This window comes from Podospora pseudocomata, assembly GCF_035222375.1.
Source record: "Podospora pseudocomata strain CBS 415.72m chromosome 1 map unlocalized CBS415.72m_1.2, whole genome shotgun sequence".
Classification (NCBI taxonomy): domain Eukaryota; kingdom Fungi; phylum Ascomycota; class Sordariomycetes; order Sordariales; family Podosporaceae; genus Podospora; species Podospora pseudocomata.
Genome location: NW_026946364.1, coordinates 201,146 through 227,233, shown reverse-complemented (window position 1 = coordinate 227,233; position 26,088 = coordinate 201,146). Strand labels below are relative to the sequence as shown.

The following is a 26,088-nucleotide window of genomic DNA, read 5'->3' as shown; positions in this document are numbered from 1 at the left end:
GACCCCGTGATCTGGTGCTGCCTTCGCTGCGTTCCAAGGAATCCAGTTCCTGGCTGGAGTTGTGTGCGCGCTTGGAGCTGTTTCCCTTTTGGGGGGAAATTCTTCTGCAGCTGCAAAGATTTGTCGACCAATCGCATCGCGCGATAGCCAGGTGCCGATAACACAACGCGGGGAAGTTTCCAACTGACTGGTCGCTGTCTTTCTTGTGTTGCTTCTCCCCTGCACCTCCACTGCAGGTCCAGCCGGGGCTTACAATTCATTGCCGAAGCTGTGTCAACCACTCACATGCCAGAGTCGACATGTCTTCGCCCAGCGCGCCAAAGTATCGAAATCAACCGACCAGTAGCAAACAAAAGACCGTGTGACAGCCCTATTGCCGTTGGACGAACGAGAGGCGTTATCCCGAGTTGTTGGAAGAGGCCGCTGTCTTGGCCTGCATACACTCCTTTGATCGAGGCCAACAATGGCCGTAAATGGCACCTCGAGCTATCACTCCAGTCCGCCACTGATGCTCGACATCAGCCCATATGTATTTCCAGGCTGCCCATAATGAAATCCCTCGCAATATCAGGATAGAGTCCCCATCTTCATATACGGCACGGGCCCCCAATGGCCTTGTCTTACCCTCCTTTGCCCTCTGTTCCGAGTCCCCGTGCCACCAAAACACCTGACTGACACCGGACCGTCCCTTCACTTACACCTCGTGGGCAAGATGGACACCATCGACGCGGCCACCGTTCCCGAAGACACCCTGCGCGCCATCATCTGGACCTGCTTTGGAACAGCTTTTGTGTTGGTTGCTCTCCGGACAGCCGTCCGAGCAAGGACATCATTGCCCACAGTTGACGACTACTGCATCTTCTTTGCCCTAACATGCTTACTATCGCTATGTGTTCTCGAAACGATACAACTTCCCTCGTTGTACTACATCGCCGGAGTCTTGGCCGGCACCGCCCCAATAGTGGGCATCATTGAAGAAACGGAGCGTTATCTTCTCTTTCAGTTTCCCATCGTCATTCTTTACTGGTCGACACTCTGGAGCGTCAAGGCCGCGTTTCTGACTCTCTACTGGAAGATCTTCCGGGACTTGCCCGTCTACCGCAGGGTTTGGTATCTTTTGGCGCTGTTTTGCTTGCTGGCGTATGGAGGGTGCTTGGTCACGTTGACGGTGTCGTGCGGGGGCGATGTCAAAAACTTCTTTGGGTTTGCGACATGCGCAAAGCCGGAGCATGTGTGGGCATCAAACTTCAGTGTCTACTTCAGCACTACCATTGATGTTTTTACAGATCTGTGCAGTGAGTTCCCGCAATCAACTTATGCAAGCTGATGGCAATGCTGACAAGTGCTGGAAACAGTTATGGCTATGCCCCTGAGGTTGATCTATAACGTCAAGGTCACTTTGAGACAAAAGGTCGGACTGGTTGCCGTCTTTGGCCTGGGTTTTGTCATGATTGCTTTTGCCATCATCAGGGCAAAGCAGGTGTTGGTGGAAAAGATGTTTGTCAATCTGACATTGCTCATGATCTGGTCGACTCTTGCCGCTTCGATCTGTAAGTTGCTCTCTTCTCTTATCTCCGTCATGCTGGCGATCAAAAAGAAAACTGACACTCTTGTCAGCCGTCATTGTTGGCACCCTGCCCGCCCTCAAGGTCCTCATCACCGTCCACTCTCGCAACTCAGCAAACCGGTCAAACCAGCATTCTGCAGGAGGAAGCAAGCTCACCGGCAAGCAATCCATCAGCAAGAGTGTGCGGATGGGATCAATTTCAAAAGAAAAGAAATCGATGCAGGGCAGCTTGGACGCGATGGAGTCCCAGGAGGAGATCCTAGTTCAACACGATGTTGTGAGTTTTTCTCTGTTCTCGTCCAAGCCTTTCGGTCTTGTTGACATCAGCTAATAGAAACCTCCACAACAGACTGTCTCCTACAGCGAGCCAGGCATCGCCATTCCTTATCCCGCCCACCCAAGAGACTTGCCAGATAGAGGGCAAAACTATGTTTGACCCAAAAGCGAAAGAGGTAGAGAAAAGAAAGAAGAACCCGGGGGTTAGAGTTGTCTTGGTCACCCAATCTGATTCAAAGAAGATACCCTTTGTTTTATTACGTGTAATTTAGTCTCTTTATTTTCTCTTCCAGTCTGATGTCTTCAAATGAGGCCGCCGTTTTACCCGTGGTCGTGGCCTCCAAGAACTTGGCACACAAGTGGAAACAAATCCCCCTAGTGACTTGACGTTTCTTTTTTGTTGGTAGCACAGGCAGGATACGCCATCAAGGTATGAATTTGGCAGTGTACAGAAAACCTGAAACATGGTCGCTGTGCTGCAGAGTTGGGATAAAACACCTGCGCACATGCAAAAGGAGTCAGGGGTAGCAGTGCCAAGAGAGGCACGGCGTGTGTGATCTCCCCTCTTTGCGCCTCTCGGAAACGGTTCACGATCAACGGCCGGATGTTTTTACCCCGTGTTCGTGTGCCGGATCAATTGTCTGAGCGAGGTTTTGGGATTTATATCTACCTACCTCCACGTCTTTTCATCCATCGGAAGTTTTTTCTCTTTCTCTCTTCATCTGGCAATTCCAGTACCATCTTTTCTTAGACATTTCGAGTGTTTCATTCTGGCAGTGCCGGACACTAGCGTTGTATTATTATTCCAACTACACAGCTGTTGATCAGTATACCTACCTAATTTACCTCGAAAATGTATCCAACAGTCTCCAAATCCCTCCCCCTTTCCCTCTTGGCCCTGGCCAGCGTCTCCCTCGCAGACGACAACGCCGAGTCCGTCTCTACCCTCTCCTTCAAAAACGCCTTTGTCAACTCGGGCATCGTCCCCGAAGTCATCCCTGCCCTCGACCCAGCCGTGTCATTCTATGCCACCTACAAAACCGAAGGCGACTCCAACCACAGCGAGCTCCTCATCCCGGGTTCCTCCCTCACCGTCAACGAGATCAGCACCCTCCCCATTGAGTTTTCCGTCGAGAACCTCAACAATGCGACCAACATCACCGCTCAGACGCGGTACCTGATTTATCTGTTGGATGCCGACGCGCCCGCGAGGAGCAACCCCACCGCTCGCAACCTGAGACATTGGTTGGCGGGTAATTTCACGCTGAACGGGCAAAACTCGAGTGTGTTGAGCACGGCACAGAGGTTGGCGAGGCCGCCGAATTCGGGCGCGCCGTTTACCAACTTTACTGCGCCGAAGCCAGATGCCAACTCGGGCGTGCATCGGTACATCATGGCTTTGTACACCCAGCCGGCCAGGTTTAACACTGCTGGGTTTGAGAGTGTGGGGATGGAGAGGGAGGTTGCGAACTGGAACGTAAGGTTATTCTTCTCGTCATGATGATGTCCATGGTGAAAACTGACAATGAGACATAGCTCTCCCGCTGGAGGACTCAGCTTGGCCTCGGCCCTGCCATTGGGGCGACCTACTTTGTGATTGACACTGGTGCCAACGGGGGCAATGGAACAAGTGCTCCCCAGGGCCTCAACAACCAGGGCGGCAACGGTGGCAACAACAACAATGCTGGTGGTCAAGGTGGAGACACCGACACCAATGCTGCTGCTGGTATCAAGGCTTCCTCGGTGTACGTCTTGGGCTTGACTGCCCTCGCGGCCGTGTTTGGCGGTTTGATCATGGTGTAGATGTCAAGAGAGGAGATCTAGAAGTGATATTCTAGAACGCTGCCTGCCCAGGTGGTGGGGAGAGAAACACGTGTAAATATATATCCGTGAGACAGGGAACTGTAGCGAATGCAATTTTGGAACACCAAGCTTCTTTTTAAGGGCCTTTTAGCTGCTTTTCGATGGCGCTATTGACAGAATTATGGGAATCCTCTTTCCCCATTCAGCGTGCCGATGACCCGCTACAGCGGTCCAGGCCCTGCAAACTGAGGCGCTAACGGCTTACACCCTGGCACCTCCTTTCAGCCCTGCGTCCAGGTGATGATGATCAAAATGTGCGCCACTCCCGCGGTTTTTATGTTGTTTATATATTTCCTTCATGAAGGTATCGCCTTCAAGTCGCTCGTTTGATCCCTCTTTTTGTCGCTTTTGTTAAGTGAGTTGTAACTAGGTAAACATGATGGCTCCTGTCACCAAAAGCGGCTGGCTGTTGCTGCTACAAGCCGCCACCACACTCATTTCTGGAGTTTCTGCTCGCTGCAACAGCTGCAAGGCGAGTGATGAGCTTCTCGTGCTCTTGCGTTCCGAGGACGTCTTCTCCGAGGCCCTTCCATTCTGCAGCAGTGTGTTGGGTCTTCCCTTGGAAACCGCCGAAGTCACGGCCACTGAGGAGGTGTAAGTCAGGCAGTCTCTTTTTCTCTCAAAAGCTCAGATAACTGACCTCACTCCCAGAGTCATCACCGTGACTCAAGCCACAACCGTCACCCAAGTCATCTCAGACATCTCCTCCGTCACTGTTACCGTCTCTGCTCCCGTTGCTCCCACCTCCCAAGCGATCGCAGTAACCGAATACAAGAAGCATCGCCGTGACACTGCCCTTGCCTCCCTCCCCACCTGGCTCCCCTCCGGCGAAGACGCCTACCCAGACACCCGAATCTCCTCAGCCTGCCACTGCCTCGACAGGTCCAGCGCCATCCCCCTGTCCACCACAACCATCACCCACATCAACCCAGACAACGCCGTCACCGTCACCGAGCCAGCCACGTCAACCGTCATTTCCACTCTCGTGTCCACCGTGACAGCAACAGAGACCCTCGCCCCCCCCGCCCCCTCGTCAACAACCATCAGCGTTGCGATCCAAGTCCTGAGGAAATCCACAGGTCAATCCGTCGGCTGGATCTCCAACGCTGCCAGCCCCAACATCGCCACTAACCAAAACAGCGCCCGCCGCTTTACCATCACCATCCCTGATGACCAAAGCACCTCCTCCTCCGGCATCAGGATTCAACCCGTCGGCGGTGAGGCCACCCGGGCGCTCGGTTTCAGGACTGTGGGCGGGACCACCAGGATAGAGACGTACTAGTATGTGCCGCACTGCCCTTGTTGAGCCAGACAAACTAACCTGTGCTTTGTTATAACCATTTAGTGGCAGCACGGACTACGTTCCGTTGAGTAAGAGTTCCCCGCCGCCTGCATATGTGTCCCCCGAGGAATGGTGAGAATGCTAACCTCTAAAACCAACAGCATCCGCCAACGAACCATATGTCTGCGACGCACAGTTTTGCCACGCCACGGACATTGTACGTTGCCCCTTTTGATCTGGTGGGTCACGCTTGCTAACTGCCTCTTGGTAACAGTGGACTCTGGACACAGAGACAGGCTCAATCGGCTGGAATTGGGTCATCCCCGATGGAAGCGGTAAGTTGTTGGCCCCAATCCCCTTTCAAGAAACCGACAAAGTTTGCTGAACCACCAACACAGTCGCTCCGGTTGTTCTGTATCGTGTTGGCGGGTGGATGTACCCCGTTGGAAACCTCGCGGCCTTTATGTCTTCGACGAGTTCGGCGCCGTCCGACACCAAGTACGAGATCACTCTCCGATATGTGGAGATTGTTGAGACTGCCCCCGCGGCTCCCTGAACATTTGACAGCAGGGTGGTGACCTGAATTAGGAAGAAAAGTACACTTTATCGCATCTATACGTGACTTATCAATAGATCATCACATATCAATAACAAGGTGACTGCGCGTCGCTTCCAGAAGCATGTTTCAGGTATTCTGTACCAAGGTCATGATTAAGCTTTCTAATGAAGAGCAACAAGAAGAAACGAGCAACGACTATCTATCTTGTACCAGTCTATCAAATGCCTTCTTCCTCCATCGCCCAAAGTCGGCATTTAGCGCAGGTGTGAAGCGCCCATGATTCCAAGGGATTCCCGGCCGTCTCGTTTCCTGCGTTCGCCCCGGCCGCCTTCGTCGTCCTAGCCAGGTCCTGCCGGCTTGTAAAGAGTCCCATGCATACATGGATCATATCCTCAATATGCTCCTCCTTAGCCGCAGTCTTGCCTTTGGTAACCGCGGGTTGCTCAAGATTGGCACCGCTGTCGACATCGACCTTGTCCCCAACATCAGTCATGGAAATATCAGTGTAAGTGCTGTCCGCAGCCCCAACTTTAGCAGCAACAGCGCCATCCCCAACAATATTCTTAATGTTAGAAGTTGAAAGACTCCCACTCCGTTCTTCACCACTCTTGACCTGTTTCGCATTCTGCCCCTCAACCTTGGCATCTCGCTGCCTAATCTCCTCCGCCCGTTTTCTGTGAATAGACCTCAGTGTCAACTCGCCATCATCTTCCGCCTGCCCCAGAATTCTCAGCATCCTCTCGGTCTCTTTCACGCCCTTGACCTGTCCAATTCGATTACCGAGATAGGACAGCTTAGTCTTTATTGTTGTCAGCTCGCCGGCCTCTTGCACATACAGTCTCACCAGGATGTCGCGTTCTTCCCTTGAGCCTACAACTAGTGCTCGCTTCTTGGGGACTTGACTTGCGACCCTAGGCACTTTGTCCATCTTGCTCAAAGGGACAGCATGTCGAACCGGGGCGGGTGCTGATTGCACAGATGGCCGAAGTAGATAGGAGTGATCTGGGATGGGTGCTGGCTGAGCGGATAACGGAACAACAATAGCTTGATCTAGGGCTTGCACGCTCGTCTCATACACTGGGCTAGTTCTGGGTTCGGAGCACGCCTCGGTCGTTGGAAGTGTTGCAGAGTCGGCAGATTCCAGGGCTGAGGGAGTAGCCGAGACTGGAAAGTTTATCATATCAAGCAATTGCATGGTCGGTGAGTCGGGAGGTGACGATAGAGGACTGGAACTGCGTGAAGACGAAGGGTTCCATGCTGAAATCTGATGTTCAGTTATTGGTATCTGTTCACCAGGCAGGATTGGCAGATGAAGTTGGTCGTCAACCAAAGACTCGCTGATGTCAGCCTGTGAAGCTGAGGCATCCCCTCTATTAAACAAGTCGGAGCAACCCAACACTGTTTCGAGGACTAGGTTGGGTGTAGTTCGCTCGGGAGGTATTGAATGAGGACGTTGAACCAATTCAGATTCGCCGCCTAGAGGACTGCCGCTAACATATGGAGAGAGTGATCGGGTTTTCAGCTTGTTTCCTGAAATGGTGTTGTACTGGACCTGGAACTCAAAGTCGGTTGAAGGCGGTTCGATGGGTTTGAAGCTGAGTGATGTCTGTTGCGGCGATCTTGGCGGATCAATGTCCATCGAATCGCTCTGATGGTGTAGGTCTTGCGAATTGAGAGGTGAACAAGGCTGATGTTCTTTCGAGGCTGACAGTGTGCTCGTTTCAGACGTTGTCTTTCGTGTTTTCCAAGGCGATGGAATAGAGCGAGTGTCATCCTTGTCCGGTTCGGGAGTCGTGGATAGCCACTCGGTGACTAGTGACGTGGATGATTCGGTACCTTCTTGCAGTTGGGGTGCTGGTTCAGACTGCATGTCTTCTACAATGGCCACCTCGTCCTCGTACTCATCCTCAGAACTTGGTGGGCAGCTGTGAATACTGTCCGTTGAGCCATTATCACTACTCGGTTTGGTGAACCGCCTTGGGACACCCTGGATTCCAAAGTATCTAGTGATAACTTCAGAAGCTTGCCCAAACCTTGTATTGGGAAGCGATTGTTGATTCGTGCTAGTTACCGCCGTCTTGTCCGCCACTTCCTCTTCCGCCTCTGTGTAGCGAGTGGTGTTAAGAAGTTGTGGTCGCCCAGATAGAAATATGAGGACTTACTTCGCTTTGTACTCCGCCTTGTTACTCTAGGCATTGTAGCGATGAAACTGAGCTACCTTATATATGTTGACAGCAACAGCTCAAGTGCATGTGAGATGGAGCGCGCGGTGGACTGGCGATGCTGATGTCCAGATGGTAAGGCAGCCAAGGTTGGCGTCGGCCGGCACGTTGTGGCTGCGAGTCTAAGGTACGAAAGCAAGTAAGGTAGGGCTAAGAACTCTATGTGCGGTGTAGCAACTCTCGGGGCATAGATAAGGGTGGCCTCGGCTTCGCGAACCGGGGGCAGCCTCCAGTCACACAGCCAAACAAACGCCAGTCTCCGGCAATACAGTGGGCAACGGAGAAGAAAAGAATAACAAAGATGCAAAGAATGGAAATTTGAACGCAAATTCTGCCAAGTTTGTGCGTTCGTTTGCTCGAGTGACAGGACAGCAGAGCTCGATAGGAGAAGGCAGGAGCCAGGCGGGCCTCGGAGAAGGCGGAGTCGCTAAGCCGTTCTGGGTCAGGGGACCAGATTTGTAACAAGGCTACCACCTAAGGTAAACGCACCATCGCATCCATCTGCCAACAACTACGAAGAAGGAGCGAGCCATCAGGGAGAAAATCGCTGTCGGGAAAGAGGCCCACCTCGATCTGCATGCAATTCAACTGGCCGGCTGTCAACGGGTGGGCAGTAGCTCAAAGCATATTTCCGACGTGCAGAGTGGGGAGGGGGGACAAAGGCAGCGAAGCAGCCGCGCATCATCTCAGCATAAGGTTACCTATCTATCTTAATCCATAAAAAAAGAAGGAAATGTTCAGAGTACAATCTCAAGGCTCATATGCCGGCGGTGGTGTACTTGCTGCCACAGTCTCAAACACCCTCTCTCTGACCTTTTGCAGCTTTTCGCGAGCCTCCCTCATACTCTGCTCCTCCACCCTCAGCTGTCCCTCGAACTGGGCCACCCTTTGCCTTGCAGCGGCAACCTGCCCGTCCATCGCCATGGCTGCCCGCAACACACTCTCCCTTGAAGCCTTGATCTTGTCGTGGAACGCCATGTCGGTGAAAATGTTGTCAAAGAATACATCCATCATCAAGTTGCCTTGGTCGATATTGACCTGCGGCAGGTTGGTGACTCTTGGGCTCATGCGCTGAGCCTGCATCACCAGCATGTTTGCCGACATGACCTCCCTCTCAGCCTGCGACAGCGCATTTCGCTCCATCATGTCCGTAAAGGTCCCGCCACCAAACATATCCCGCCTCGAGTGCATCAACGCCTCCTCCATGAAGCCCAGCGCTCTCTTCATCCTCAACTGACCCTCTCCCAAAATCTTCAAAGCCTGCCTCTCCGCCTCTGACTTGCCCTTGGTAGCCTGGTACGCCTGAGTCCTTGCATTGGCCTCTCGCTCCTGCTCATCCTCCTCCGGATACCCCGGTGTCGGCCCGCCAAAGATTCTGCCGTACAGCTCATCCAACTGCTTTTGCACATCGTTATGTCTCGCCACATCCCTCTCCAAGTCAGCAGCCACTCGCCTCGCCTCCTGCAACTGAATCTTGACGTCCTTGTTGATTTCCGTTTCTCGGTGTTCTTCTTGAAGCGCCTCAAAATACTCTTGCTCCTCCTTGGCAGCCCTCTGTTCAAACTTTTCGCGCTTGCCGGTAGCCTTGTAAGCAAAGCGCTTGAGGACAGAGTCACGGTATTTCTCGTGTTCGTGGTATTCCTTTTTGCGCTTGCGGTCTACCGCTGCGACGCGCGCGTCTGAGGCTCTGACCTCGCCTTCGAGATCCTTGACGAGGCGGCGCTGTTGTTCTAGTGAGGGGATGGCGTGGTCGGTTTGTTGGAGGATGGCAAGGAGTTCCTTGTTTTTGGCGGCGGCGGCCGTGATTTTGGCGCGGACTTGGTCGGCCATTTTTTTGGTGATACTGTGGGGTTGGGGTTTGTTGGTTGTGTGTCACGATCTGGTTCAAAGAGTGAAAGTGGTCTCTTCACGATGCAAGAGAATTGAACCTGGCAGAGGATCGCCCAGAGGGAAAATCCTTCTGTATTTATTTGTATTGAAGCCAAGAATGGAATGCGCCTTACAAACGGGTATCGAATGACGTTACCCGTCATCTTGTCGATGAAAGACGGAGGCCGTTGATCGGCTCTCGCATTGTGGTTGGATCCAATACGTCACTCCACTCTGGAACTTGCTGCTGCGCCTTCCCAGGCACGCCAGGCACTCTTTCTTTGTGGGGCGACTGTAACCACATGGCAGGTCGAACAAAGCTGTTGGATTTTTTGATGTGACACTCACTCTCACCTCGGCGCTGGGCTGTGTGCTGGTTTCTCATTCTCTATTCTCTGTCGGCGTTTCCACCGTTTCACCTGGCGTGTTCTTGGCCAAAATAAGGGGACCCTAACCCTGGCGACCCCCCTTTGTACGATACACATGCGATGTGTTCTGTGAACAATGAGAGACACCGGTCGACAGAGGTTTTGATGAGACGAGAATAGCCTCATTTTATGTGTCAAATCCTACTACTATGTTCATCATCAAAAAGAAATAGGGCAACTTGAACCTGGCCACACCTCTACAATAGACATGATATCACGAATGCATTGGTATGTTGGGAATTGTTGTTTCATAAAAAATATTAATTATTATCAGTTATCCACCTTTTCGCTATGTTCAGCACCTGTAAAAATCTGCCATCCCTGTATGAATAAGAATACCGCCAAAGTACGCCGCCCTGTATGGTAATAACCCCCTACTCCACAACCTTTTTGACGACAGACATAAATGTGCTGTCAGCGAGCAGAGTTTCCATGGATCTCTCCGGAAGAGTAATCAAAACCTCCCATTCCTTCTTGGGGTTGATGGCAGGGCGGTGGGGGAGAACCAGGCAGTGAGGAGCCTTGGCCCACGCGCCCTGAACACGGCAGACAGCCTCAGCTCTCACGCCATCACCACCGGTCACAGCGTTTCTGAGACCGGGGAAGAAGAACTTGGCTTCGGTGCCCAAGAAGCCCCAGGTGTTGACCGACAAGTGCTGGGGACCACGAGAGTCGAGGTTCATGCCTAGCTTGCGGATATCCGGGGTGTTGTGGAAGAGAGCGGTCCGGGTGAGGATGAAGTCTTCGTTGACGGCCTTGTTGGCGGCCCTGATGGCCGTGGCGATCTTGGTGAGGCTGTCGCGACCCGAGGCGTGGGTATTCCAACAGCAAGCAGAAAGAAGGTCGAGAACCTTGATGGGTCCACGAGTGATGGGAAGGGTCACCGAGTTACCGTAATAGCCTTGGATGGCATCAATGTACTTCTTGTCGGCGTACTCCCCCTCGGCGAACAGCTTCTTGAACTTGTTGGACCAGTCAGCGGGGTTCCAGAAGGCCGGGACCTGGTTCCGGAAAGCCCACTGCTGAACAGGTTCCACGCCGGAGAGACGGGCCCTGGCTATGTGAGACCAAGCGATGGCAGAAAATCCGAAAAAGGCCGAGATCTTCAACGACTTGTCGAAAAGGTTAGTAATCTTGTCAAGATCCATAATGAAAGTCTTGCCAACTTCATTGGTCTCAGGAGCGTTGGGGAGAGTCGAGAGGATGGGTTTGGTCGGGCCGGTAGACTCGTCCAGCAGAGCGTACTCCGGACACTTGGCCAGGAGGCTCGAGAAGTCCTTGCCGCACTTTTCAAAGGGAAGGCTCAGCCAAACGTTGGCTGGTTGTTGGTAAGCACCGATGGGGTCATTTTTGTCCTCAGCGACGGTGGCCTTGCCAAAAAGCTCAAGGAAAGTAGCCAGGTTGGATCCGTCTGCAAAAGAATGGTGGAGGTTGACAAAGAGAATGAACCCACCCTCGATGAGGAAGAAAACCCGGAATTTAGAGACCGGGACAAGTTCACCCCCTTCTTCCAAAGGAATGTTCAGAGTGAAGTCGGGATGGACGAAAGCCTTGGCCGGGAAGCCTCGAGCCGCCAGCTCGTCGTAAGACATCTTAAAGAGGGTGTCAGAGGAGGCGTCAGAGGGGGTGTGGAGCACTTCCAAGGGGATAAAGTCCGATTTGGTCTGCTGGAGAACAACGTTGGTGTGCTGCACCGTGAGATTGCCGGCAAACTCTGCCCGCTCCAAAGCGAGCCGCCTGAGCGACTGCCTGATGCGGCCAACAATGTCATGTCCCGGAGGCTTAGCGGTGAGGCTGGTAGGAAAGCAGAGGGCAACAGACATGTAGCCTCGGAGGGCAGCTTGGTCCCAAAGGGACAGCACTCTCTGAGAATCCATGATGATTGTTGGGTCCGAGTGAGGTATTGGTATTCGTGGCAAAGTCTTAGCTGGTTGATGGACAGATGAGATTTTGCTGATGAATGCGAATGATGAGGAAAGGTTTGATCGGAGAGTCGTCGGGATGGGTTTTTGCTTAAATAGACCAAAGCCTGCGGGTGGTTGAAGGCTGAACTGTTGTACTGTTGCGAGACCAACACTGCTAATGAGATTGTTGTGAGGAGATTGATACTGAAAATTGGATCAAGAACTAACACGCTATTCCTGCGTTAAAGTTAATATCTGAGGAGAAATCCAGGTATTTCGAGGACATTGGTTCTAAAGCAAGAGCCGCTGTGTGTCCCAGGTCAATGTTGCTATCTGAAAGGCGACAATATTGGCATGGGAAAGTCGAGGTTTCTTGGGAAGCTAAGATTGGATTGTTGCGCGGAATCGATCTAGCCGAGGATGTCCTTTGTTGAGAATTCGAGGCGGAGGCAGAAGTTGAAGTACCTAGCTTTGGCTTTTTTGTCATCAGGAAACGCCTGTCTGTCGATAATTCACATTGGACTTACAGTGAAGAGGGAATGTTCCTTTGATGGTTTCGATGACGGCAACTGGGTAAACTTTGAGTTCTCGGGATGTGAAGGTCGCTGATACGATGGTGGGGAGAAGAGTTGGGGGGATGAGGAGGAAGAGTTTCAACTGTCAAGATCTCCGACTTGCTCCTGTTACCATCATAGGCCCCGCCATGGTGAAAAATTACAATTGTACAGTGTGAGTCTGGGAACAATACAATCTAAGTGAATAACTGTGGGACCAACCTGATCATGCTCCAAGAATGGGATGAAGAGAATGAATCTTAACTGGAGCAACCCATCAGGGTTCACTGGGAAGATTGGCCTCGGGCAACGACTTTCTGGGAGCAATAAATACCAGTGAAAATGAATGATTTATTGTGTCATAACAGAAAGAGCAGCGGATGCTGATGATAGTAGGTCACGATCTCACAGTCAAAACACATAACGAACCTCTTCACATGTACAGATTTGACACTTATCACGTTCTGAACAACATAGGGAGCTCGTGCTACGACCAACATTCTGCCATTGGAGTTTAAAGAAGAAAATACTGATGACCACATTGCAGTGGAAGACATCTGACCTTGCCACCACCTATACATGTTGGTACCACGATATTTTGGTCTGTTACATGGTGATGTTGGAGCATATATATTCTTGTCAATTGTACTAGACAAAGGTAAATCTTGAACACATGATCATGCTCGAACTTCAAACCCATCTCGAGAATTAGGTATAGAGCTCGAATCGAGTCATGAGCATTCGTATACTGCCATATTATAAGTCGGGTGTAAGACGTAGTGTGAAATGGTGACATGACGTTGACCTCACCGCCCTCGGCTCGTGGAATTTGCCGCTTCTATGGGGCTTCGGTCGAGCGCTGATCCCCTGAACGGACATATCTCCAGGCGCTGATTGGCTGGCACAACAGGGCGATGTCTGTTCCAGTCAAGTGGCCCCCACCGCGGACGGACAACATCATCCACCAGGGCCCACCCCCCGCATTTTTGAAAGATCCAGTCCTGTCTTGGTTTCGGCTACCGACCTTTTCTTCCCCAAATCCCCATGTCATCTGTCATCGGCATCTCAGGGCTCCAACAAGGCAAGGGAATGCTACTGTCTCATGTCAGCAATGGCCGACACCTCAGGACTCCACCGCTGCTCCGTGTGCTTCAAGACCTACAAACGGCGAGAGCACCTCCAGCGCCATCGCGGCACGCACACATCCGAGAGACCCCACCGCTGCATCCTCTGCAATGCTGCCTTCCAGCGGACCGATGTGTTGAAGCGCCATCTCCAGACCTGTGACGGCGCCGCCAACTCGTCCTCGGGCCGTCGTCGTGCCTGTGACCGCTGTGTTCGCCAGAAGAAGGCCTGCAACTCGGGCCAGCCGTGTCTCAACTGCGAAAAGAGAGGTGTCGAGTGCACCTATGGCGGCTCTGCCGGTGCCGGTGCCAGTAACGGTGCCAGCAATAGCGCAGCCCCCCTCCCTGCTCCTCCTGTCTCCGCCCCCGGACACCCCTCCATCCTGGGAGAGACCTCCTCAGCTCCTCCTCTTCCCCCTATCATGCCACAGCTCCCACCGGTACCGGCCCCGATACACCACCACCACCACCACCAGACCTTTGACGATGCTTCCTCGGCCATCGTCTCGACTCACGGCGGCAGCATGGACGACGGCACAGCGTCCACCTTTGATGATGTGCCCTATGACGATCTCGATGCCCTGATCCACCAAGCCGTCACAACATTTCCTGTTCTTGACGGTCACCACTCCATGCCGGACGGATGGCTGGATATCGACTTCTCCCACCAACCCAATCCCGGCGGGCATGACGGCCTCACCGAGCAAGATCACCAAGCCGAGGTTTTCCAGCGGGAGCTGAGCCCAAGCTCAACCACTTCAGAGTATAGAGGCTACTCTTTTGGATTCTTGTACGACTTCACCAGCCGGACTGGTTTGGTCTCATCGTTCGAATGTGCTACTCTGGCTCAGCGGCACCAGATCGTGGCGGCATTTCATAATTCCTACCTAGAACGCCAACATCCAGAATTCTTGGGTGCTGTTCCACCTCTCTTCATGCCACTAGACGACCCAACTGCCGCCGCACTAACGGCTAGTGGCGTGTCCGGCAGCAACACCCTTTCATCTTGGTCACTATGGCTCCATAACCCTATAGTAATCAAACTGCAGCAGGTGGTCTTACTAATCAAAAATGTTGTCACGGTCAAGCCGAACAATAGCACTGTCACCCTTACGTGGTCCGCCGCCCTTGAACAGCAATGTCTTCAGTTCTTCTCGCCATCGAGGTTCGCCAGGTTCATCGAGCTATACTGGTCAGTCTGGCATCCGAACGTGAACATACTCCATCGCCCAACCTTTGACCCGACCACGTGCAAGTCCATCCTCTTGGCCGCCATGGCTCTCATAGGTTAGTTTAGTCCATGCTTGGTATTGGGACGCCGTTTCTTGTCTGACACATGAAAATAGGAGCGTGCGTTTCTCCAGACCCAGCGGACAATGAGGATGCCAAGGTGTGGTTCAACTGTGTGGAGGAGATGGTCTTTACAGATGACGACTTCTGTAGGGATATTGAGCCTAGCACAGAAGTCACCTCCCCAACAAGTGTGCTTGCCAGCCGCCGCAAGCTTCAAGCACTACAAGCCTCGTACATTGTATGTCTGTACCAAAATTGGGAAGGAACTGATGCCGGGAAGAGGAGGATTCGCCGCCATCGGTTCAGCACAGTGGTGTCTGTAAGTGATGGAACCCCCGGTGCTTTCTCTACTTTTGCTGACACTGGATAGGTGGCGCGAGATCTGGGTATCGACACTGCTCGACATCCTGACTACAGCAGGCAGTTCAAGCATGATTTCAACTGGATGGAGTTCGTCGTGCGGGAGGAACTTATTCGGTGAGTGTTGACTTCGACTTGACCGTTAAAGAGTTCCTAACATTGCTGGCAGCACGTTCTTGTGGATATTCCTTGTCGACACGGCATTCGTCATTTTCAACAACCTGCCCCATCGCATGGTGATCAAGGAGATGAAAATGCACATGGCAAGCCCGGAGGTGTGTTTCCAGGCCGCTAGCGCAGAGGCGTGTCTCGCAGAGATCCATCGATGGATGCCTCCATCAAGTCCGTTTGGGGGTATGCTCCTTCGCGATGCGATTGAGCAGCTTTGCATTGGTCCCATGTCCCCCGAAATGCACCGGCACTTTTCTCATCTGGGTCCTGTCAACCTGTTCGCAACGGTTTCGGGTAAGCATATCGCTCCACTTCCTCTTGCACCCCGGTGCTTCATGCTGATGACAGTGGATACAGCGATTCATTACATGATCTTCCAACACCAAAATCTGTTTGGCGTCGAAGGCCAACTCATACCGATTCGCAATGCGTTGGATAACTGGATCACCATATGGGAGAGGTGTTTTGACATGTCGACATCATGTTGGCCCCACGGGCTCCTGCAAGATCACAACCTGCCTCCCGAGATGCTCTGGAAGCGGATCGGGTTTGTCCGGTTCTCAGCCGAGTACTGGCTTCTCGGGAGTCTTCTCACAAATCGCCTCTCTGCGACGATTTCAAAGCCCATGGCCCGTCACCCTCACATGGGTGCCTCTCCACCCGAACAATATGGCGACCAGGGAGCCGTCACCAAGCCGGCCAGGGTTGAGCCAATCTTGAACAAGTACGACCAGACGAGCATGCGGCAGGTCAACGACCTCATCACGGACTTTCAAAAGTTCAACGTTGAGTAAACGTAAAGAGCTGGGGGGGTTCACGAATCTCCGTCAACCCGTGCCCTTGTGATACCCGAGTGCTGACTCGAGCACACGTCGGACGAGGAGAGAGATTGCGGGGAGATCCGGGGAGCGAGAAGGATTACGAAGGACAGATTGCTCTTTTCAATGCCACGTAGGATTGAGAATGCTCTTGGTTTCTGTTTTGGGAAGCCGGAAAGATGAGCGTGCCGATCCGGCCTCCCACATCACCACCGCTATCTCCGCGCGGTGGGCCGCCATGGATCTCAGTTTCACCCCGCAAAACACTATCCCACCTCCGCACCGTGCGCTAATGTAGCCCCGTACCCAAAACCCTGGCACCTTGTCACTCCCATTCGGCTCCGACAGAGATCAACGCCTTTTGGGATTGCGGGGTCCTCCGGGGTCTTGGGATGCCAGCAGACGGGGCGTCCCCGAGAGGCAACACCAGATGGCCGAGTACTTGAATCCTCTCCTCCCATCACCTCAAACTCTTTCTCGACTCAGCATCCGACAAGAACCAGCGCATTGCGTAGGTGACGAAACAGCAACAACAGCTTCTTTAGACTTTGTCACTTGCGTCTTTGCTCTGCTTCTGCGCTTGTCGGCACCATGGCTGTCATTCTCAACATCCTCCCCGTCATTGTGACGGTGGTTCTGTTGGCCAAACTCCTGACCATTGGTCGCCGGCCCAAGAACCTCCCTCCTGGACCTCCTACCATTCCCATCTTGGGCAATCTTCACTTGGTTTGTTTTTTCCCATTCGCACTTGGAGCCTCCTATTTGCTAACTCGGCATGACAGATGCCCACTCGGGATGCTCATCTTCAGTTCGAGAAGTGGGCTCGTGAATATGGTCCAGTCTACAGCTTGATTCTCGGTACCAAGGTCATGATCGTTCTCTCGAGCGACAAGGCTGTCAAGGAGCTCTTGGACAAGAAGAGCAACATGTACTCGCATCGTCAGGAGATGTACCTCGGCCAGACTCTCTGCAGTGGTGACCTCCGCATTCTCATGATGGGCTACACCCCTCGCTGGCGCATGTGCCGCAAGATGGTGCACACCCTTCTCAACATCTCTGCCGCCAAGTCCTACGTCCCCTACCAGATGCTCGAGAACAAGCAGATGCTCTTCGACATCCTCAACACCCCCGAGCGCGCCATGTACCACGTCCGTCGCTACACCAACTCTCTGACCACCACCATGGTCTTTGGCTGGCGCAGCGAGACCTACGATGACCCCAAGATGATGCAGCTCTTTGACGGTTTCGGCGAGTTCGCCGAGCTCAACCAGACTGGTGCTGCCGGCCTCATGGACTTCTTCCCCATCATCCGCTACCTCCCCGACTTCTTGCTCCCTGCTCGTGTCAAGGCCAAGGAGTTGCACAAGAAGGAGAAGGCTCTCTATCTGGGTCACTGGCTCAAGGCCAAGCAGGACACTCTCAACGGCACCATCACTCGCTGCTTCTCTGAGGACTTGGTTGAGGCTCAAAAGACCGAGGGCTTTGACGACGACCAGGCTGCCTACATCTCCGGCACCCTCCTCGAGGCCGGCTCCGACACCACCTCCAGCACTCTCTACGCTTTCATTCAGGCCATGGTCCTCTATCCCGAGGTTCAGAAGCGCGCCCAGGAGATCATCGACCGCGTCATTGGTGACAAGCGTCTGCCCACCATGGATGACGAGCAGGACCTGCAGTACATTCGCCAGATCATGAAGGAGGCTCTTCGCTGGATGCCCACCACCATCATGGGTGCTGTCCCCCACGCTGTCACCAAGGATGATTACTATGACGGTTACCTGATCCCTGCCAACGCCGGTGTTGTCAACAACGTCTGGGCTATCCACATGGACCCTGCGCGCCACCCCGAGCCCCGCAAGTTCAACCCGGACCGCTATGAGAACGACTTCCAGTCCCTCGGTGACGCCGCTGCCAACCCCGACTACACCAAGCGTGATCAGTTCACTTTTGGTGCTGGCCGTCGCATCTGCCCTGGTATCCACGTCGCCGAGCGCAGCTTGTTCCTTGGTATCTCTCGCATCCTCTGGGCCTTTGACATCAAGCCCTACGTTGACGCCCAGGGCAACACCATCCTCCCCGACCAAGAGAAGCTCACGCAGGGTTTCGTCTGCCAGCCCGAGGAGTTCAAGTGCACCATCACCCCCCGCTCCGAGGCCCGCAAGCAGATCGTCATCAACGAGTGGAAGCAGGCCCAGGATGAGTGCATCGACCCCGTCACGAAGCAGTGGAAGGTCAACCCCCTCGGCCCCGCCAGGTCCCGCAAGGCATAGAGCCTTGGCCGTGTACAATAATGAACATTTTCTTTTTTCCTCTTTATTTCATGTATGGGAACAACAGGCAGGGGAGTCAAGCATATCATCATCATCATCATCATCAGGGTATGTTCCGCAGTCAGGGAAGCGAGCATGGGTTTTGGACATCCCTTTTTGGATACCTAGTTAAGTTTGATAGTTAGGGAACGGAGTCGTGGGCGTCTACGAAGGGCGGCATCGATCACGAATTGACATTTTACCATTACTTTTGGTCTTTTGCATGTGCTGTGATGTCCTTTTTTCTTGTCATCTGTGATGATTTTTGTTTTGTGACTGATTCGATAGCTTCCACTTTTTTGTTATAGGAAAAGTTGTCTTTCCCAAGTAACCCCAACTTGAGAAAATATACTCTGTTTTTTTAATGCTTTTTTCGAAAATGACACAAGACAACAACCGACTTTGCATTCATCAAAAATTCAATTTTTACCTTTGCAGGCTTGAAGGGGGCTAGCATTCTCGGGCTCTTAATTTATCACATCGCGACAGAAAAAAGTACAAAGTTATGGTTGGTACATTTATTATGAAACTTCACATTAGCCGAACTTTAACAGCATTGTCTTTGTTTGTCTGTCTCCAAGCTTGGATAATCAAATATCATTACCACTGTTTATCCCAAGTATCTATTCTCCTGACTACAACATCAACACCAAAGTGGACAAGTGTGTGCCGTGGCCAGCCCTCGTCACGCTTCAGCGAATTTGTTCACTCACAAATCAATAATAATCGGTATTCGGCATTCATCACCAACAAAGGCCTCACCTACCTGCCGTTGTGCGCCGTCCAGCCCTCCCACTCACCCCCGACGATGGTTGATATTGAGTTGGCAGGGGGGCCCAGACTTCCCCAGCTTGCCGTGCCCGGCCAGGTGCGCTAAAAGGCCGGCAGATGCAGGGCGCTGGGTTCTCGACGAGTCCCTGTGACGTAGGGCTCCATCACTCAGTAATCGCCGGGGGTCCATTGGAGCAGAAGGGAAACCTGACCGAAAAAAGTGAGCGATCTCGTCGGCCCCGAGATCCCCGGGGGAAGCCACTGATGAGAAGCCAAATGTCGCTCGATCCCGTCTTCTGTTGCTTTCTGGGCGGTCGTGGCATCTCCACCGGGTCTCGTTCTTTCAGGCTTCGTCGATTTCGTTTTGTGGCTATTTCGTGGGTGGTGAGAAGGGAAGCAGCTGGGAAAATGCTTCAAGATGAGACGGGCACGTGGGCTGTCAAGGCCGGACGAGATTATGCATAACATCATCACCAGGTGCTCATCATAACTTTTTCTTGACACAACCCTGCGGTTCAGGCGGTCGGGTAGGAGCGGATATCGGGCCAAGACCGGTGTCCGTGTCCGCGCGGCGGTGGCCATCCATTTCGCAACTGTCAACGATGGAGCCGCGTGGGGTTCTCTCCGGATTCCTGGGTTAGTGCTTCCAGTTGTCTGGTTGAGCCGTGTGGTCTGTGATGCTTTGATAACCGCCAATCAGAATATCCAGATTGTTTTCTCAACACACGTGGGCAAGCAAGCAAAGCAACAAGGCGTTGACACAGCCTGGGTCCCGACATTTGTGCAACAAAAAAAATCTAGACTTTAAGGCGTAAATGAATACACGCCACGATAGCAAACCATGTCTCTCACAATGCAAAATATTCTTTTAATTTAGCGTGCCAGACATTAAACGGCTAGTGTGCGTCAGAGTGCCTTATCCGCTTTAAGGTCGTGGTCCCGTGACTTGGCTGTCATTTCGCGCCGGATGGCCCGAGCTGCCGGTCCAATAAACCCAAGCCGGCCAACGTGACCCCCTGCCACATCCAGCCATTTCGTGGCCCCCAAAACAAACCTCCTCCCACCACCACCCCGACCGCGGACTTTGAGCAGAAAAAAATCGAGAGCTGCTGTGCGAACGCGATGCCGCCGACCCACCGAAATTTCCAGCCAAACAGACAGCGGACCCCTTGCCGGATTGCGACACTTGCCGAGCAGCTTGTCGGGCACAGCATGGGGTTGGGATGAACACGACTGAAAGAGGGGGGTGGGTTTGGCGGTTTATGCGGGGGAAGGGGGGATGCCATCGACGACCCTGGGCGCGAACTGAAGCCGACCGAGATGGGGCTACCCACTCGATAATGTCTACTCGCCCGGTCCCAAAGCGGAAAATCCAGTCAACTACTGTTCATCTCATCCACCCCGTCCTTCCCTTCGCAAGAGAGAGATAGCGATACCCCATACAGATCTACCATCACATCCACAAGCCAGCTAGCCAACATGTCCCGCACCACCACTGCCCTCGTTGCCCCCGAGCTCAACGGCAAGTTTGAGCTTCGCGAAGTCTACCTCGATGCCCTCCAGGCCGATGAGGTTCTTGTAGAGATCCAGGCCTCCGGTCTCTGCCACACCGATCTGTCATGCGCCGTTGGTATCTTGCCATGCCGCCCCAACGCTGTTCTTGGTCATGAGGGTTGGTTCTGTCCCTACGCGCCAGTTTGTTGGGAACCGTCTAACCATTGTTCTTCACAGGTGGTGGTGTCGTCGTCCAGACTGGTTCCGCTGTCTCCCATGTCCAGCCCGGTGACAAAGTCCTCCTCTCTTTTACTCACTGCGAGACATGTGCTGCTTGCACATCCGGCCACCCGGCCTACTGCCACACCTTCAACGACCGCAACTTTGGCGGCGCCCGCCCAGATGGCTCCTCTGCCATGCTCACCAAGCCCGGCGGTGAGCCCATTTACAGCACATTCTTTGGACAGTCTTCCTTTGCCAGACACTCTCTTGTCCACCGGTCATCTGTGGTCAGGGTCCCTGCTGAGACAGACCTTGCCCTCTATGCCCCGTTGGGCTGCGGCATGCAGACTGGCGCCGGCGCCGTGTTGAACTCTCTCAACGTCAAGGAGGGCAGCACTGTTGCTGTGTTTGGTGTTGGGTCGGTCGGCATGGCTGCGGTCATGGCTGCTGCCAAGATCAGAAAGGCGAGAATCGTCATCGCTGTTGACCTGCAGCAGTCGAGGCTTGACTTGGCCAAGGAGCTGGGCGCCACTCACGGTGTGCTTGGTAACGCCAAGGATGTCGTGCAGCAGATTCGGGATATCTGCCAGTCGAACGGCTGCGACTATGCCGTTGATGCCACTGGTGTGCCGTTTGTGATCAAGACCATGATTGACTCTCTGGGTACTCTCGGCAGAGCTTCCACTGTAGGTGCTCCCGGTCCTGGCAACAACGTTGCTGTTGACATCATGGACCACTTGACCTATGGCAAGGAGTACGTCGGGTGCTGTGAGGGTGACAGCTTGCCCAAGGAGGTCAGTTTCCCCCTTTTTCCCTTTGCTTTGGGCGTTGACTGACATGACGTTACCTAGTTTGTGCCCTATCTCATCGAGCAGCATCAAAAGGGCAACTTCCCGCTCGACAGGTTCATCAAATACTACGACTTCAAGGACTACGAGAAGGCCATTGAGGACAGCAAGACTGGTAGCGCCATCAAGGCTGTTCTCAAGTGGTGAGGGGAGGAGGAAAAAGGGGGAATGAACGAGATATGACATGATATACATACCAGAATATTTTAGTACACTTTAATGAAGACGAAGATGACTTGACATGTTCAGTGCGCCAAGAAGAGGGAGGTTGACAAAGAGGGTGATCTGTGCGAGCTGTGCCTGGGGTTTGGAGTTAAGCGAGCGAGCTTGTTGTCGTTTGGGCAAGAGTTGACGATGCTTGGCTTGGGCTAACGCCGTTGGGGATGGGTTTTCTTGGATGCAACTTGAAGGGGGAAAGGGAGGGAGCTGCACAAAAGAAGACCCCGACCTTGACAGTCTTGACATGTTGTCATGGACAATTCCATCACTCCAGACACATCCCACTACGCGCCAAAATAGCATTCCACGACAACGCATCCGTTCATGAGCCCGACAACGCTCCTCCTTGCTCGAAGCGCAAGAATCGCGCAACTGGGCGACATCTCGAGGCCTGTCGTTACAGGCATCGCGGTTGGGGTTACGGTGCTGGTGCTGGCCATCATTTCGGTCATTGTGTGGTTTTTGTTTGTCAGGGACAGGTTTAGGAGGGGGACCAGGGAGATTGACGCCGAGGAGATGGCGAGGGTTAGAGGAGGAGAGGTTGGAGAGGAATAGGTTGCGGGCGGAGAAGGAGACTTTTGGGGAGGGTTCTGAAGGAACAAAGACTGGATAGGGAGTGAGGTTGGCCGTGGTTTTGGGAGATGGGCATGGGGGGTAGTTGTGGGGGTTTGGTTTTAGTTCACTGTTTTGGAGGAGGTTTTGGGGACGGATTTTGGAAGGGATTATTAATGAATGGAAGCTTCCATCGAGTCTGGAATACAGAGAGGGTCGGGATCACATGAGAGGAACTCTTCCAACCAAAGCCCCAACGCCAAGAGCCTTCCCGTCTTGCCGATATTCCTCACCATGGCAAGAGTCTTCCGACAGAGTATCAAACCACCTGTCGGCTCTCAGAAAACACTATCTTTGAGCTATGAAGACGATTCGACAGAAACAGCTCAACTATTTAAACATGCACAGTTTTCTTTGATCAGGTGTTGGATCTTTTTGCCAACATCACGATACGGTCGCCTTGGCGCAGCGCAGCGCCCCAGTCTCGGGCCCTTAGCCTCACATCAGGTTGACTTGAAGGCTGTTGCTCACGGCTGAATCACGGACGAAAGTACCTAGATATATCCATCGGTCCCCAGCTATCTACAAACACCACTGTGTTCCATATCTCGGCGCTATCACCATTCCCAGGGTCACAGGCGTAACGACGACACCATGGCCCCGCTTTTAGCCAAACGCCTGGATTCCATCATCCCACTGGAAACACCAAACCTCCATCCCCGCAGATATTTCAATAACGGCAGGGTCAACCCGCTTGCGATCGGATTGGGAGTGGGCATTGCGGTTCCGCTTATTGTTGGCTTGACCATACTGTATTGGAGGCAGGAGCTGAAGAAGAAGAAGAGAAAGGAGGAGAGGAAGGCGGAGGAGGAGATTTTGAACATGAGACTACGGGGTCAGGCCGCGCGGTTGGGGGCAGGGGAGATGAGCGGGCCGAGGGTTTCTGCGAGGATTGGCCCCGTTAGTCCGGCTTCAGGAGTGTCAACGAGACCGGGAGTGAAATCTGAGGGGGAGACTGGGAGTGGAGGGAACAGGCCGAGGAATCTGGGTTTGTTGGATATCACGACTCCGCTGCCCAGACGAGGAGCATCGCCTGTGCAATCGTCAGAGATGAACGGAAATGCTTCTTCTTCTGGCGTGGCTGCTTCTTCGCCAGAAACAACAGCTGGCTCGGAACCAGCTATTCCAGAGCCTCCACCGGCGTACTCGAAATACAAGCCCGGACTGCTGGATGTTTGAACAAGAATACGGAATGCCACCTGAACAGTACCTCAAGCCAGACATGACAATGCACATCATCAACACAGGCAGGGTCACCCGGCCAACACCAAAGTGGAGAGAGATTAACGGGAATGACCCACGCTGCCCCCTTTTCCTGGAAAGGGGCCGCAAATCTCGAGACGCTTCTAAGATGAGAGGAAACATACAACATGTGTTTTGATGCTCCCTTTCACCTTTCACAAATCACCCCTTTACCACATTAGCACATCACCCTATTAGCACATGTATACAATAACACATTAACATATTAATGTATTACAACATTGCCATACTCTTTTCGTCCACTTACGCACCTATTCTTGTGTGATGAAAATGAACACCACAGCAAGCCTCGACATGAAAAGCTGCCGAGCGGCCGTTTCCAAGACGGCAATTATGAATTGGGTCCCGGGATTGGCCAGCCGTGTTCAAGAATTGTTCCATTGGCACGCACTCAATAAAACAAACGTGGGAATCGCTTACCTTTTCTTTGACACCCTCCCCCCGCGGGATGTCCAACCAGGCCTGGCCATTGGGCGGGATTGCGTGATCGATTCTGCCCCGCACGCGATGCATGGCACATCACCCACACCACCACCACCACCACCACCACGGGACAACTCTCTGTCTTGGGGGAGGGATTTCAGGTGTGTGTCCTTTCCTGCCACCCGAAGATCGGAAATGAGATTGAGGTAAATTTGGGACGGGTGTCTTTCTTGGTTTTTTTTTTTTTTTTCCTTTTTTGGTTTCTGTTCCTCTCTCTTGTTTTGTTCGTGCTTTGCCATCATTGTACGGGAAACACCACCCTTCAGAGGACAGACAAGACAATGTCAGACTCCCTCCAGGTCGTCGTGGTAGCCTCGCCCTTTGCAGGCTTGGCGCCCCTCTACGAAGTCGACCCTGACGCCGATGCGCTGGTCATTGTGCCCCCGCAGACAGAGCCATTCGCGCCATGGGAGGAGGTGACAACACCTACCCAGCAAAAAACAACCTCGACCACGGCCGCGCCGCCAGCTTCTCGCCCAGCTCTGAGGATCAAGGTCTCTTCCAAGCATCTGTCCTTCGCGTCCAAAATCTTCAAGAGCAAGCTCAAATATGCGGGCGGCCAAAAGTCGAAGCAATCCGATGGTCGCATCCACCTGCAGCTGGCACCCGAAAAGCAATTCGACAGCAAGGCCGTGGCTATTGTTCTCAATGCGCTCCATGGCAAGGGGTCAAAGGTGCCAAAGGAGGTTGATCTTGATACCCTCGGCCAGATCGCGCTGTTTGTCGACAAGTTCCAGCTGTTTGACGCGGTGGAGGTGTATGGGGAGAGATGGATCTCGCGGCTGGAGCACACGATTCCGGATGCCTACAACAGGGATCTGATCGTGTGGTTATACATTAGCTATGTGTTTAGAAACGCAGAGGTCCTCAGGGGAGTGACAAAGACTGCCATTGTGGGGAGTGACGGGCCGATCAAGACGTTGGGGCTGCCCATCCGGGACAAGTTGATCAGTAAGTTTCTTCTAATAAGCTGTTCACAAAAAGGTGTACTGGCTAACAGAAACAAGAACACATCGACGAGCAACGCCAACTTCTCGTTTCCTCCGCCATCGAGATTGTGACCTCGACGCTCGAGAAGCTAGTGGCTGGCAAGGCGGGCTGTAACAAGTACCACTGCGACTCGTTCTTACTCGGAGAGCTGGTCAAGACCCTCACCAAGAACAAGCTCGTTTGGCCTCGCCCGGAGAGGCCGTTTGCTGGTATCAGCTTCCTTTTTGTTGTCAGCGCTGTGGAGGGTGTCTTTACCAGCCCGAGCCACTCTCGAGGTTCGGCTGTGTGCGGTGATCTCTGGAATGTGTGCAACGGCGTCGCTGCCAAGCCGAATGGGAATGGTTATGTGAATGGTAATGGACGGGGAGGCCGTGGTCCGTTGACCCCCGAGGCTTCCCCGGAGCCGGTGTTGAGAAACGGGGGTGGGTACTTTGACACTCACGAGTGTGATGCGCGCAAGTCTGTCGCAAGACTGGATGAGCTGGATGCTTTGGAGGATGCGGTCAGGGGATTGGATTTGGAGGGAGCTCTGGGGTACAGGAATTACTGAGTGGTGATCTAGGGGTGTCTTTTTGGGGGATTCGACG

General features: G+C 53.2%; 12 protein-coding genes across 12 annotated transcripts; 8 read left to right on the top strand and 4 right to left on the bottom strand.

Moving 5' to 3' along the window:
- Positions 1-60: 60 nt before the first annotated feature.
- QC762_100270 (uncharacterized protein) lies at positions 61-1,898 on the top strand (the record flags this gene model as incomplete). Its single annotated transcript, XM_062884401.1, has 3 exons — positions 61-1,295; positions 1,356-1,550; positions 1,618-1,898. The coding sequence occupies exons 1-3, from the start codon at positions 713-715 to the stop codon at positions 1,896-1,898; spliced, it is 1,059 nt and encodes a 352-aa protein (XP_062747269.1). The 5' UTR covers positions 61-712.
- Positions 1,899-2,696: 798 nt separating this feature from the next.
- Positions 2,697-3,786, top strand: QC762_100275 (uncharacterized protein; the record flags this gene model as incomplete). The annotated part of the gene is made up of 2 exons (XM_062884402.1): positions 2,697-3,320; positions 3,380-3,786. 2 exons carry the CDS (start codon positions 2,697-2,699, stop codon positions 3,644-3,646), a joined length of 891 nt encoding a protein of 296 aa, XP_062747268.1. The 3' UTR covers positions 3,647-3,786.
- A 186-nt stretch (positions 3,787-3,972) lies between these two features.
- On the top strand, positions 3,973-5,668 carry QC762_100278 (uncharacterized protein). Its single transcript, XM_062884403.1, has 6 exons — positions 3,973-4,300; positions 4,358-4,987; positions 5,052-5,077; positions 5,150-5,205; positions 5,263-5,323; positions 5,387-5,668. The coding sequence occupies exons 1-6, from the start codon at positions 4,083-4,085 to the stop codon at positions 5,542-5,544; spliced, it is 1,149 nt and encodes a 382-aa protein (XP_062747267.1). The 5' UTR covers positions 3,973-4,082; the 3' UTR covers positions 5,545-5,668.
- An 8-nt stretch (positions 5,669-5,676) lies between these two features.
- Positions 5,677-7,743, bottom strand: QC762_100280 (uncharacterized protein; the record flags this gene model as incomplete). The annotated part of the gene is made up of 2 exons (XM_062884404.1): positions 5,677-7,650; positions 7,710-7,743. The coding sequence occupies 2 exons, from the start codon at positions 7,741-7,743 to the stop codon at positions 5,765-5,767; spliced, it is 1,920 nt and encodes a 639-aa protein (XP_062747266.1). The 3' UTR covers positions 5,677-5,764.
- Positions 7,744-8,519: 776 nt separating this feature from the next.
- On the bottom strand, positions 8,520-10,007 carry QC762_100290 (uncharacterized protein; the record flags this gene model as incomplete). The annotated part of the gene is made up of 1 exon (XM_062884405.1): positions 8,520-10,007. Exon 1 carries the CDS (start codon positions 9,597-9,599, stop codon positions 8,520-8,522), a length of 1,080 nt encoding a protein of 359 aa, XP_062747265.1. The 5' UTR covers positions 9,600-10,007.
- Positions 10,008-10,440: 433 nt separating this feature from the next.
- Positions 10,441-11,943, bottom strand: QC762_100295 (uncharacterized protein; the record flags this gene model as incomplete). The annotated part of the gene is made up of 1 exon (XM_062884406.1): positions 10,441-11,943. The coding sequence occupies one exon, from the start codon at positions 11,941-11,943 to the stop codon at positions 10,441-10,443; it is 1,503 nt and encodes a 500-aa protein (XP_062747264.1).
- Positions 11,944-12,380: 437 nt separating this feature from the next.
- On the bottom strand, positions 12,381-12,675 carry QC762_0026440 (uncharacterized protein; the record flags this gene model as incomplete). Its single annotated transcript, XM_062883156.1, has 3 exons — positions 12,381-12,439; positions 12,498-12,627; positions 12,658-12,675. The coding sequence occupies 3 exons, from the start codon at positions 12,673-12,675 to the stop codon at positions 12,381-12,383; spliced, it is 207 nt and encodes a 68-aa protein (XP_062747263.1).
- Positions 12,676-13,529: 854 nt separating this feature from the next.
- QC762_100300 (uncharacterized protein) lies at positions 13,530-16,266 on the top strand (the record flags this gene model as incomplete). Its single annotated transcript, XM_062884407.1, has 5 exons — positions 13,530-14,935; positions 15,013-15,260; positions 15,312-15,418; positions 15,471-15,766; positions 15,830-16,266. Exons 1-5 carry the CDS (start codon positions 13,627-13,629, stop codon positions 16,264-16,266), a joined length of 2,397 nt encoding a protein of 798 aa, XP_062747262.1. The 5' UTR covers positions 13,530-13,626.
- Positions 16,267-16,881: 615 nt separating this feature from the next.
- QC762_100310 (uncharacterized protein) lies at positions 16,882-18,805 on the top strand (the record flags this gene model as incomplete). The annotated part of the gene is made up of 2 exons (XM_062884408.1): positions 16,882-17,016; positions 17,073-18,805. The coding sequence occupies 2 exons, from the start codon at positions 16,882-16,884 to the stop codon at positions 18,558-18,560; spliced, it is 1,623 nt and encodes a 540-aa protein (XP_062747261.1). The 3' UTR covers positions 18,561-18,805.
- Positions 18,806-20,233: 1,428 nt separating this feature from the next.
- QC762_100320 (uncharacterized protein) lies at positions 20,234-22,205 on the top strand. Its single transcript, XM_062884409.1, has 3 exons — positions 20,234-21,042; positions 21,102-21,880; positions 21,938-22,205. Exons 1-3 carry the CDS (start codon positions 20,850-20,852, stop codon positions 22,079-22,081), a joined length of 1,116 nt encoding a protein of 371 aa, XP_062747260.1. The 5' UTR covers positions 20,234-20,849; the 3' UTR covers positions 22,082-22,205.
- Positions 22,206-23,359: 1,154 nt separating this feature from the next.
- On the top strand, positions 23,360-23,944 carry QC762_100330 (uncharacterized protein; the record flags this gene model as incomplete). The annotated part of the gene is made up of 1 exon (XM_062884410.1): positions 23,360-23,944. The coding sequence occupies one exon, from the start codon at positions 23,360-23,362 to the stop codon at positions 23,942-23,944; it is 585 nt and encodes a 194-aa protein (XP_062747259.1).
- Positions 23,945-24,703: 759 nt separating this feature from the next.
- On the top strand, positions 24,704-26,051 carry QC762_100340 (uncharacterized protein; the record flags this gene model as incomplete). Its single annotated transcript, XM_062884411.1, has 2 exons — positions 24,704-25,462; positions 25,519-26,051. Exons 1-2 carry the CDS (start codon positions 24,793-24,795, stop codon positions 26,049-26,051), a joined length of 1,203 nt encoding a protein of 400 aa, XP_062747258.1. The 5' UTR covers positions 24,704-24,792.
- Between the last annotated feature and the right edge of the window lie 37 nt (positions 26,052-26,088).